At 39.1% G+C, this 13,778-nt stretch overlaps 1 protein-coding gene across 1 annotated transcript in view; it reads right to left on the bottom strand.

Annotated features, from left to right (window-relative positions):
- LOC112566860 (receptor-type guanylate cyclase Gyc76C-like) overlaps positions 1 to 13,778 on the bottom strand; it is an 84,360-nt gene that overhangs the window by 24,413 nt on the left and 46,169 nt on the right. Inside the window, 5 exon segments of the mRNA XM_025243269.1 lie at positions 5,190 to 5,268; positions 6,057 to 6,162; positions 8,659 to 8,804; positions 9,109 to 9,244; positions 9,882 to 10,063. Of these exon segments, the coding sequence (XP_025099054.1) occupies positions 5,190 to 5,268; positions 6,057 to 6,162; positions 8,659 to 8,804; positions 9,109 to 9,244; positions 9,882 to 10,063 (649 nt within the window).

Here is a 13,778-nt window from a genome sequence, read left to right as displayed (position 1 = left end):
TGTACCTTCACGCCATGGCTGGTGTGTCAGGTCTGGGTGTCTTCACAGATTTGTATTAAAAAGCAAACCGTGTGTGTGAAGGGCCAGTGAAGGCCGATATTTTGGATAGAATGACTCGATCGCGTGACTTGAAGGAAGTGAGGGTATTTCGTCAATTATTCAGCGCATGCGCAGTGCGGGATCGTCTGTGGTTATCGCGGTGGCTCAGTCTGTTAGCCTCTGTTACCTTTACTGACACAACCTACAGAGATGGGCGGACAAGATCGCTGTTGTCTTATAAAGTGTCTCGACTGGAAATTTAAAAAAAGAGGAGGAAATTTAGTATTGTCTCCTTTCTCAAAGGAAAAATCAAGATACACGTTAATAAATATTCATAAATATGTGCACAATAAACGTTTTTAGGACAGGAACGAATCCTTGCAGAAACAAAACTGTGTGCACTCATGTTACCTCCAACACTTCTCCACCAGTCAGCCAAGCAATAGTCAGTGGGGACTGGGTAGCAGGGTGGGGAAAGATTAGCGAACAGAAAAGATGAGCACCGCTGGCCCCGAGATATGTGAAGGCTCCAACACCTCACTTCTCTAGGACGGTAAGGTCATAAAATAATATTTATCACCTCTCTCCCACTCCTTCCTTTCCAAACTCATCAGTCACATTATCGATTAGTCATGTCTGTATTTCAAGCTCTCAGTTTTTGTTCTCTCGTCATAAATTTCTTAATCTCCATCACTCACTCACTCACGCCCGCACGCACAAACACAGACACACAGAATCATTGGAGCCTGGTGTTTGTGCAGACACCACATTACTGTCGGTTGGCAACTCCTGCCGATAACACCAGTGGTGTCACTCTCCACACACACACCATTGTGGGTCACACTCGTCCCTGACGACGCTGTCATCCATCAGTAGCGGCACGCGACTGCCGCACTAACAGGTAACGTGCTGCACGTGCACGTGCGTGTGCTAACAACAAACACTGTTTGTCCGGACGTGACGGAGACTCTGGTTCTCAGCAGCTCGTGCTATCACACGTTCATGTTTTACAAATTCTTTTTCATTCTCTCTCTCTGTCTCAGCGCAATGCCTAATTTTGCCGTGCTCTGCCGCCCATCATTTGCGATTTGCGAAACTGAAACAAAGTCCGGGGAACATGGCGGTAAGACACGTGATGGCGAAACGGGAAAGAATTAGAAGCTGATAGAGCAGCTGCAAGGATGGAGCTGTTGATGATCTACAAAGAACGAGTCCATGTCACCACAGAGACAGTCAAAACTAGAAAGTGCCTGCTTCTCCCATCCAATACCCGGACACAGACAAAGCTGTAGACATCACTTATATATAACCTGGAAGTCTGCTTAATCATAGATATCATCATAATTCACATTGGCCTTATCATCGTTAGCCTCCACCTTAGAAATTTTGGCCTCCTCCTCCTCCTCATCATCATCATCATCATCATCGATTAAGAAGAAGGCGATGAATGTTAAATGACGATTTTCAAAATGATCTTAGTTTTTGTCTGATTATTCAGAAACCGTTTAAAATAAATAAACTGGTTAAATTCCGGAAGTGGTGCCAACACAACCATCAGAATGAGAAAGACAGTCAATTAAACACAATCACGACAACCTCTTGCCTAAAGATGCCGCAAACTGTTTGCTGATGTTTTTTTTCTGTTTTGTTTTCGCTTAATGACAGCAAGAATACTTCATCAGGAGGCGCAGGGCTACCCTAGCAGCGTATCTTATTTCATCTTTTCGATCCTTGGAGGAGGCAGGCAAGATGAGGGAGAACACAAAGTCTCAAAGATCAATAAGTGGAATGACAGAAGCAGATTTTGCATCACTGCTAGCACTTGTCAGACACTTGATTTGCAACACTTGAGAAAAAAAAACAAAACAATGTGATGTTCATGTTGAAACCCGCTTCTCTCGGGTACGATAAGAAGAAAGACGCGAAATTATTTATTAAGAATAGGAAAGATGGAGACAGTCGTAGGAATTAAAAGGAAGATGAGACACTTTGTCACTAACACGCTGCACAGTAACACCACCTGTCTTCTATTGCCCTTTGCATATAATCTTTTATCGGTTTCTGATATTTATGAGTTGACAGGGGACTTCGATAATTTATATAAACAATAACTCGCTTTAACGTAGGAACCCTGATGCTATCATTGCTCTTGAACTTACAGACTGACCAAACAGCGGAGGCTGCAGGGTGTCAGGCACCAAGAACTCTATCAATGACTCACAGTACAGAATGGTAAGCCATCTCAACAAAATAATTTATAAGCTTATGGTCATTAGATGGCCTGAGAGTTTTATCGTCAATAACCAAACTGCTCTTAAGACTTTTATCTTGTGCTTTTACATGGTCACCTGTCACTTCAGGAATCAAATCCGAAGAAGTTGCAGAAGAGGAAACCCTATAATTCAGAGGATAGTTTCCAGGACAATGTTTAACCACTGTTATAAATGTGACTGTCTGATAAGTGTTGTAAAAGACAAATGCACAGGACAAGCAAAGAAAACCATGTTTCAAACAAACATCTCAACATAACCCTTTCTCAAGATGCTCAAGAAAGAAATAAAGAACAGCCAACTCTCATATTTTTAACATATTACAAACTGGGAACTAGCCGTAATTTAGTGGCAGTCTGCACAGAAACAAGAGGCGGTGCAGTTTTGGCGACCAGGCAAGATGCCATTGATCACCAGCCATGCAGTGTTGACAAAAGCATCTTGCCGACATTGATCTGCTTCTCCACCGCGGCAAACAAATGTTTTTCTTGAGATTAAAATTTGGTAACAGTTGTAGCTGTCCGAGAATTACATAAATTGCAATGCACACGAGTGGCTGTAATTCTCACCAGAAAAGAAGATAAAAAGCCCACGAACCATATTTGATATTCTATTCAGTAATCTCCACACCTTTGCCTAGATATAATTTCTCATGCACTGCTATAATATGTGTAATTATATATATATTTTAATTCAACTTTTTCTTCCAAACATCTGGCTTAACATAATTTTCTTCTTTTAATTTTCTCCTCTGTCTTCTCCCTCCTGCTAGTTGTTCGTATTCGTCATTGCACCATCCCTACTTTACCTTCACGAAACCACTTTAATCGAAAAAATTCAAGCGTCATCCGAGATTTGAGACAAGAACTACAAACTATGTTTCCTTGGTAACGGGCGAGGATTACATTCTTGTCTCAAGTTTCTTGTGTGCGTGATTTGTACTCTCTGTTTTTCTTGCAAGTTCTAGCCAAAGAATTCTACAGACTCCCTGCACGGCAAGTGTGTGTCTGTCTGTCTTTGGCTGCGGTGGATGCTGTTCGCGGGGTCTTCTTTCTCTGGCGGACCCGCATTTGGCTTTTCACGACCTCCAGCAAACATGGTTGTGAAATGAAACCTTCCACCAGCAAGGATGTCAACATGAGGACGACAAGCAGAAAAAAAACTAGAGCCCATCAAGTGATAGTTAATGCATCCTTGTGTAAGACAGTAAAATCAACATAAAAAGACTTGGAGCTTGAGAGAAAAAGGCAGTAAGATGGTAGAAATGTCATGTGATGTTATTGTGGTAGGTCGAATGTTTGCAGTGTGAAGAATTTTTAGTGTTTTTGTCTTTGTTTCTAGTCTTGCTGATGATGATTAGATAGTGGCATAAAGAAACAGCCATGAGAAAATAATGGCAATGAGCAGAGAAGTGTGCGGTCTTCGTGGAAATGTTCTTTACAGTCCAGAGTCTTCAATGACAGCAACGGAGTTCGAACCTTATGGCTTTTAATGAGAGTAGCTCTTCCTTTCATTTGTTGTTTTTTTCATATCTGTACTTGCTCTAAGCTTTAGTTAAGTTTATCACTCGGAGAAACAACGAGAACAAATGAGAACTTTTAAAAAGAGACTCAACATCACAATGAAAAAACTTCCATATCCCCTTGAAGTATATGACAAGCTGCGATTATTTCACGATTGGACTTTTAATAATTATTTACATTTTTTCTGCGATATTAAATAATTACACTTTGTCAGGTGCTACTGCATGATTGTGTAAGAATAAAATTCAGGATTTATAAGACAAAGTATCGTCTTCTCAAAATTGAAGGAAAGTGAGACACAAGCAGACACTGCTTTAGGAAAGCCGAAAGGCAGTCAAGATTATAAACAGGAAATATGTTAGAAAATACGAAAAATATAGTTTCCATAACAATAGGGTTATATTTTTACAACTACTACTAGATAATACTAGATAATATATAATTTGAGGAAAACACAACAGCTTAGCAATGACTAGTACTAAACAAAGTCAGTAGACAAAAGGCAAACAGTTGAAGCGCCTTGGATTCTGATTACATGTGTTGTAAAGAAAAAAAGTTTAAAAATATATAGTGAGACTTTGTAAGTCATCAGTTAAGAAATTATTTTTTTTTATAATTTTCCTGAAATATTTCTACATGGTGAATCAATAAATTTCAAAAACAAATAAGCCCATTAGCAGAGAAATGTGTTCTAATTGGTCTAAAAATTTAAAACAGTGCAGTTTTAAAAATTAGAAAACGATAGCTTTAGGTAAAGTAGAAAAATAAACAGAAAATGGCAGCGGCAACAAAAGGCAATATATAGATATACAGGTTGCCGACTGAGTGCATATGTTACAATGTCAGTATGCGACAGAAAAAGATTTACTGAGCATCGTGGTGTGCTTGTAGGGAGCAAGTCTCCAAATGTTATAACATCGTAAAGGTGCAGGTAATACAAATAAGCTTACCAATTCTTCAAAACTTTCAGGTTGCTATGTTTGGAAAATACACAGCATAGTACACACTTTGTTAATAATGTTTTAAAATTAGCTTGCTTGATTTTTAGAAAAAACGGGGAATTTACATATGATTGCTAGCAACATACTACAATATAGTTTACCTGAGGTATCTTAGCAATTGTTATCCGGTAAGGGGTGGTAATTAAATTTTATGTTGAAACACCTGTACCCAATAAAAAAAACCAATATACGGACAATAACGGAATTGTTTAAACAAGAAAACTAGATTATATCGAGGGGAACAAATAATAGATTACAATTTAGAACCCACTAAAGAAACATTTATTTGTAACCATTCATAGGTTTGCAATTTTTCGGGAGATTCCATAGGCGTTAGAACTCGTTGAGTTTCTCACCTGTAAATGAGGTAACCTACAATAGTGCCGATGAGGATGAGGCTGCCTGCGATACCAGCGACAACTTCTTTGGTGTAGGCTGAAACAGAGGACAGTTCGCACCTGCCCTGTAGCCACGTGCACAGGTAAAGCTTCATGACATTGTCACAAGTCTGTGTGTGTGTTTGTGTGTGAAGTTACATGAAAACAAAAGGATGGAGAGTATGCTAGCATGTCAGAAGAGAGAGAGAGAATTTGAGAGATAAAAGGGAACATGGACAACTAAATTAACAGATTGACCACAGCTAGGAGAAATAAATACCAAGAACCTCATAAGAAATACACAATACTACAAAAAAAAGAGCACGTGACAAAAGGAAATGAAACCAAATGTTGTTTGCCGTGTGTTGCCGAATCTGTATGCATGTGTACGCCAGCAGAATGTCAGACGAGAGAAGCAATCATGCGTGCTTTGTGACCCACTTTACGTGTTTTGTGACCCAGTTCAGTTCACTAGAGACATCAACCCCTCTACAGTGTCTCCTGGCATTTGCAGCATCTTCCTCGTTTAAACAAAGTCTTTGTGACATCATACGTCTGCGGCGCACGAGGAATAGGTCACGGCCTCGGATACCCTGCTTGCTCTCTGCAGGCATGGCACTCAAAGACCGCAGACTTCCAGATACACACACTCCCCTCCCTTCTGCTGCATCCCCCCTCACTTCAAACACTGGTGGTATGGAAATGTATGTAGAGCTGTGTGAGACACAGATATGTCTTTCTGTGCAAGATACATCCACAGGGATATCTGTGGACTCCAATGTTAGCTGTTTGTAGAATGTTGCGTTTCTACTTGTATAAACAGACAAACAATCCACAACCACTCACATGTCGGGGGAATACAACGCTCGTGGTGAAAGCCACATTCAGGCTCGTCCAGTGGTGGTCTTCCCGCGATCCAATGAATGGTTTCGTTGCCGTAAAACTGAAATGTCTGCACACACACACACAATCCCTTGGGAAACCATTGCTTTGAGAAAAGATAAAGATATTACATTGAGAATTTATTATACAGAACTTTAACTCATTTTGTCATTTTCTTTCTCTCTATCTCTCTCTCTCTCTTCCTCACTCCTGTGTAACTGAATTTTCATTTGCCAACAATAAACATCTTGGTCCTTTTATCTTAACAACGCACCAAATTATGGGAAGCTATAAAAGATAATGTAATTTTTTACCAATACCACAATCAATTTTTACTTTTTATGTATGTTTTTGTTGATCATACGTTTTTACTTCATGAATGTAAAATCACTTCTTCCAGTGACTCTTGTGTTTGCTTCTTTGTAAAACAAAAATTGTGACAGAAAGCATTTCAACTGGCGGTTATTTTAGAGGGTCTCGAGGTGAAACTTTATCCCACATAATATCTTTTATTATCATTTGCTACAATAGACTCCACAATGTATCCATGTTACAATGATCGTATACAAGTTATCCCACATAATATCCTGCTTAATGATCTACAGAAAGTTATTTATCTACGTCATACCCATGTTACAAACTAGTACCTCACTGTATAATTATAAGTTATTCTCCCACATAATATCCAGGTTACAATGATCTGTACAATTTATCTTCTATAATTATTGTCTAATGGTCTATAAAAAGTTGTTCTCCTACATCGTATTCCTGTTATATTGAGCTTTTAAGTTATTTCATTTTTCTGCATAATTACAACCCATCCTCCTCCATCATTTCCCTGTTACAATAATCTACTACAAGCCATTATCTCATATCATATCCCTGTTGTAATGATCTGCACAACCTTCCCGTCTTCTTTATTATCCTTTGATCGAGTCAGACAACTACGATAAATAATTGATGGCTTTCACACGACAGGGTAAAAAACAGAAGACGGTGTTGAAGCTTAGGAAATATTTCTTCACCTCCAATTTTATCTTGCTACAAAATTATTTTTTAACCACAAAATGTTAACGTCTTTTTGTGCAATCTTTCACTGAGTGCGCACGCCCAAAACTGATTCCACTTCCGCCCAGAGCCTGGCCAGCAAATCGTTGTACGGGTATTCAACGTTGACAGAGGGGAGGGCGTTTCCTCCACGATTTTTCTCTTTTTTTTTTTTTTTTAGGGGAAGGGTTGCCGTCGAAGCTCCAAGAGTCTGCCCACTGTGCCCCCGTCAACGGCCGCAATCAACGTCTGGCCTCAACTACCCTATTATCGCCATAAACACTTATCTGTTCACCACGCGCAGCTCCCAAAGCTGCCCACTTCCGGCTGACGCATGGAAAGGTTGGGCGCGAGACTGACGTGACCTTTAGTGTTACATGTAGTTGTGACTATTCTTACTTTTGTTTGTTTGTTTGTTTGTTTTATTACTGTGTGACGAGTCAGTGACAGCGCAATCATCATAATGTATATTTACACGTGTATGCTGATGTAAAACAATGTCGTGCGTTGTACAAATATATCTAAAGAAACAATAGGTACTTAAAAAATAGTTTTAAAAGTTAGACAGTACAATAGGCTTTGAGCCTTGCTAAACTGTATTTTTTTATGGTCGGTAATGTTTCCCTATTTAAGGTGTATTTTCCGGAACTTCGTTAATGACGGGCTTAGGCCATATTGGATGTTGAACACTTTGAACAATCATTTGTTAAAAACTGATTTTCTTCTTCATACAACCTAACTCTCTCTTTCCCTTTCCTCTATTTCTTTCTCTGTGTATGCGTGGGCGCGTGTGAACACCCACGTGCTTGAGTGGGATTGCGGAATTTCAAAACCTTGTCCCAGTATCAAGACTCCAGAAGACTTTGGTCTAGCTTTACATGACCTTTTAAACTGGAGTTGACACCTCAAAAACAGCTGTCTTTTTTAATTTTATTTTTCCTTTTGATTGAGAGGTCATCCTTTCATCTTTTCCTTGATCTTTCTCATCCAAGATAAAAAGTATTTAGGACCAACTCTTCTGGCTACGAGATTCTTTGAGATGTGTTTTCTCTTCACACACCGAAAACAGTTTGGGGATTTGAAAAGATGGAATGTGAAAAATGGTTGTGCCGGATGAAACCCACCTGACAAGACAGATAATAACACCAAAATCCGAAATACTGAGGATAGCTGATTTTAGTGTAGTAATATATAGTTCTGAATACAAGTGAATTCTTAGACACTTTCTTCTCCCTCCTTGAAACACGCGCGCGTGCACGCACACACACAGGGGTAGAATAAAAAGTTATCCAAAAGTTGAGTATGAAAATACAAAAGATGTATCACTAAACACATTGGTCTAATTAAATCCATTTTACAATGAAACCAGACACTCTCCAAACCTTAATAATGCCTCTTTGAAACTGAGTCACTGTCTACATTTTAATTAAATCGCCATTTTTGCACTACAGTAGGCTTCTTTGTGTTTCTAACGGCTTCCATTAGCTTTTTATGCCAAACATTAGATTCTAGAACTTACCGGAATGTCATCGGAATCAAATGTCAGTCGAAAATTGCCGACAGGAAACATGCCCCAACCCTTTTCCGTCGCCTTCCTCACGATTAAAGAAAAATTCCCTTCAGTGTCGCCTTTAGAGTTGATTTTACTGAGATATCCGAACGCACCTGAAACATGTTTTCAGACATTGTCACTGATGCCGACCTCAAACAGGTAGCAAAAAGCAAACCTTTCACATTTTCTCTTTCTTTCTTTCTTTCAGTCATTTGGAAGCAATGAATATTACCGAAATGTCTTCTGTAACAAGAAAAAGGATGGTTGAGAAAAAAAGTTTGTTGTTAAGATGGATGTCTGTGGATGTTTTCATCTTGTTTGTTTCTTCATGTTCCTGGTTCGACTGCCATCTGAAAGATTTATTTGTCTTACCTCAAGGTAAGAGGGCGGTGAGTGCGAGGTAAGAAGCGAGCTTACTTTGATAAGTTTGGTTCTGAATGTGAGCGATGATTCTTCGTCCGTCCAGCAGACTTCCTCCTTCTCTCAGCACCTGGTCTGCAGCTTTTGCATACAACCAGACTGCATCGTACAGGTAGGCGGCCTCAGGTCTTATCTGCACAGGTAATTATTTTGGGCTGGAAAATGTGTTTAGTGTGTTGGAAACCAAAGCAGCGAGCAGTAGTATCCGAGTTCATATCTGCAAATTTATATAAAGGGAATATTGTGTAGCTAACTCCTACACTCCTTATTTGCGAAATGGGAACATCCTTTCACATATCTATGTTTTTGAGCTATAAAATAATGACATAAAGTGACCCAATGGTGTATAAATGTGAATGTATTCGAATCTGTAGCTTGACTCCCTGTTAAGATATTAAAATATATTCGGATATATTAGAATACGCTTTATCATCCTAGAACATACTCATGCATGTAAACGTATCGGTAGTTTTTAATACCAAGAATAGCACTGAAAAATAGAACAATTTTAGTTTAGGTTGTCATCAATTAAAAGGAAACAGTTTTTATGTCTCCGGTGTGTCGCTAGACGCCACTTGATGCTAAAAGGAGAAATTCTGAGAAAATTTAAGGTGTTGGCCATCACCAGGCGCCATGTAGCCTGATCACTAATATTTTACAAGTATTTCCGCGGACTATTTGGCGGTAACCCTTCCGCAAGCGTCTAGCATGTGTTTGTGCACACGACCCTCAGATGTGGGGTCAACAGGCCCGTGACGTCATGGACTTACCCGTCTGAAGGTGCTCATGTTGCGGAGCGGGTTAGTAAAATTAAACGGCTGCTTCTCCAAATACTCGTCTACAATCTTCTGGAAGGCCTTGTAGCCGGGCTGCACGGGTGGCGAGTGAATGAGACCCACGAAGTGCCGGAAGGCGAGGGCGCTGCGCTCCGTGACGTCATAATCAAAAACTCCTGCGTGAGGAGGAAAAAGGATGAGGTCAAAGGTCTCTGAACATTTAACAAGGGAATCATTTTGTGGACAACACATTGAATGCAAGAAATAAAGTTTCCTGGGATAGAAGCAACAGAGTCACGCTAGTTCTTCCATCCATCATTCCCTATTTCAAACATGCATTTATTCAAAGATGAATGCAGTGACTTGTCGTGTATCAATGCCAAAACATTCCTAGGAGACAGACGTGTTTGATGATTGCATAAAGCCATTTGCATCCAGTCTGAGTGCCACATGCTCCCAGGACCGCTGTCAGCATGTTAGAGGGAGGTCTCGCAGATATCATCATGTACATTGTAATCATTCTTTTTCATCTTCAACATTGTGATATTGTAATCAGTGTACAAGGAGGTTCTAGTTACCTAACAGTGTTTGTGTTGTTTGTTCGTTAAGATTACCATCTTGTTTTCGTGGGTTTTTTTATTTGTAGGAAACTAACCCTAACCCTTCACCTTTCTATCGTCTCTCACAGCAGTGAACCACTGAGTTATTGAGAGGAAAGAAACTCATTTTGATTTATTTTTAAAAAAAGACAAAGGACTTGCAGACTGTTAAATAAGATTAAGGTTTTTTTTTTTTTTAGAAGAATTCTTTTTTGTTCTGTCCCAGTGACAAATCCCCGAGGTTCGGGTCTCCAACGATATAAATACAAGATTCATCAAAATTTTCTTATAAGGGTCCAACGATATAAATACGAGTGTCATCCAAAGTTTCTTCTATGGGTCCTTAGAGACAAATGTAGAAGAGTAGTCTTTTTGTTTTGTTAAGATTGACACAAAGCTCAATAAAAAAACGATGTCATCATTTTGGTGTTACTTATAATTTTTTGTTTTGACCTTAGGCTAGCTTGTAGTCTTTTGTGTGAAGCACATTCAAATCATGAACTTTACAATTGTTGTTGTTGCTGTTGCTGTTATTATTATTATTATTATTATTATTATTATTATTTCAAATCTCATTTTACTGCCATGAAAATGCATATCTCCATACACCTTATTTTGGAATTCCTATATGTTAAATAGGTTATGGTTGAATTTCGCTGTTCGATATTTGACTTGTCTAGCCAAGCGAAGCACTGAAGTCAAACCTCTAAAATGTTTCAAAGTCTTTTTGTTTTGGCAACTGAATTTGTACTAATGTGTTAGAAAATCAGTATGGATTGACCCAAATTCTTAAGTCTGGACAATGTTTGCCAAGTGAAGAACGACCTTTACGGACCTGACGTGGTGGACTGTGGACAGTAAGCTTTTTCTGTCATTGGGGGACTGGTGTTTTGATGTTGAATCAAAATTGAATGTTTACAGGACCAAGCACAGGTAATATAAGTACAGGCAGACAATCTGGCAGTAAAATACTATGCAACACCAGATGCGCAGTCAAGGAGATGGCATAGCTGCTTATTTCCTCTGGCGACATTGCCATGGCTAACAGCCCTCCACCATTCCTTGCCGCCGGTCCTGCACATGGTTCTGGCTAAAGTTATAGACTTAATAATAAGGCTGCAACTCAATATTACCCTCAATCGTGCTTTTCTTCAATTTTCTCTCATGAAAACATTTCCGCCTTTAGTCTCGTTCCAAGACAACATGGTCGCTATGTCTCTTTTCTTTCTGGCTCTATGTGTCTATATATATACTATACACACTGATGTTTAACTTACGCAGATCATGAAATTTTTAAGGTTAATTGTTTTAGCAGCTTAGTAGATGCTCTCCACTGTAAAACCCCAGATGGCTAAAAAAGACGATGAATCATGGAGACAATCATGGAGAATCATGGAGATAGACTATTTACCGAGTTGAGCTTTCTTAAGGTGAATATTCTTATAGCTAAAAAACCTAAGCGTATTTGCAAAGCTTTTCGATATGAAAGCTATCCTAAAGTGTTCAATAAATATTACTTTGCTTTCACGTATTCTCTGCTGCTCAGTATTATCTTATTCTACTATAAATAAGAGTAACATTTCTACAATAAAACATGCAAATAATTTCTTGCAATAGCAATATCAGTGTTATTCATCTGTTATTAAACACTTTTTCCAAGCATCCTGTCAGGATGTTAACAACAAGCCTTTCCTTCCTGTCAAGAAAGTGGAACAGTGGGGAATATTTTAACAAAATGGAATTATAACAACATGAAGAAAACAGAAAAAGATCCGTGAATTGAATTATTTATTTTTAAAAAGTAGAATTGCATTTATCAAAAAGTTATTTGGATTAATGGTTTTGCTATTTTTCACTAATTTGAGCAAATGTGAAATCGAAGTTGTTGTTTAAAACAGAAGAATTGGTCATTTACGATATAATAAGGTTTTAAAGATAAATACTGTCAAAAAAAGATAAAAGTTGCACGTGTATTTTGCCACCTAACTTTGAGAAGTAAACATCCTCATACACACATACAAAGAGCAGATACAAAAGTTCACATATGGAGACAAACAGTCACAAGCTCGCACGTAGTACTGAAAGAAAACAGGCAAATCGAGGCTGACATTCGCACAGACACTCAAACAGACAGAAGGACAAACAGACTAAAAGGCGGACCGCCTTTCATTAAATAAACACAAAACATATTTCCTGTGCGTGGAAGCCAGCGATCGAATGGGTGGTCCAGCTTTGTATGAACCATTTCCTTGCGATCAGAAAACACTCGGGGGGAGAATTTCACCCAAATGGGTCTATTTACGGTGGCCAGCCGCTCGTGAAGAACTCTGGATTTCTTGTTTTGACTCCTTCAAACGACATCTTGTCAGCGCGGCGAAGACCTTTGGATGTGCTGGACATGTCATCTAGTCTTCACGCCACTAAAAAGCGATTACAAGGCTAGATGCTGGGGTAAACAACCTCTTGGTCGGCTTCCTTGATGCTCCAGATATTCTGCTCCTGGATATCATCGCACATGGAAGCAAGCTTTTAATCGGCTTGAAGCTTGCTGGTGTCAACGGCTAAACCTGTGATACTAATACGCCTGTAGGCTCTGTTGTTTAAATTATGTCAACTAAGACGCCATTGTTTGGGATAAACACAGATTTCTTAACTATGGAGCAGCAGGGGAGAATGGAAGTAACGGAGTTTGCCTGAGAGGGAAATTGCTTTGTTGACAGCAAATGTTCGCCTTCACGTCGTCAGAGAGTGCGCAGGTTCTTGATATGAAGAAAAACATTCATTTCACGAAATAATCTGATGGAGTCTTTGAAATTTTCCAAAGGCAACTTCTCCGATTTGTTATTAAAACTCAAGATTGCTGTCCTGATGTCAATTGACAAGTGTTAACGAACGAGTATTCTATACTTAAATCATTGGTTCTGATGTGAGTCTGGCAGCGTGTACTTCATTCTTTCACTCCTTTGATTCCGGTATTATTTCTTGTATTCACATTCTATCGAATCAAATTTTCCCCTTTTTTTCCCTCATTGTTTAGTTTGCCTACAACTGGATCGTTGAAATCTGAACTAAAACCTCACCTTTGCCTTGAAGAAAACTCCTAAAACAGTCACACAATGCTAGTCCTTTTTTCATCCCTTCCTCCTTTTTCCGTCTATTGCTACTCCTCTACAAGTCTTCCTCTGCAAAATCAGAATATTTTCACTTCTTGCTATTTGATTTCTCTTCTCGTTTTTCTATATTTGTCTTCGATTGGTCGTCAGTATTGATGTTTATTCTTCCGTCCCTCGTA

This window comes from Pomacea canaliculata, linkage group LG1 (assembly GCF_003073045.1).
Source record: "Pomacea canaliculata isolate SZHN2017 linkage group LG1, ASM307304v1, whole genome shotgun sequence".
Taxonomy (NCBI): domain Eukaryota; kingdom Metazoa; phylum Mollusca; class Gastropoda; order Architaenioglossa; family Ampullariidae; genus Pomacea; species Pomacea canaliculata.
Note: the sequence above shows the minus strand (reverse complement) of the source record. Positions and strands in the feature narration are given on the sequence as shown.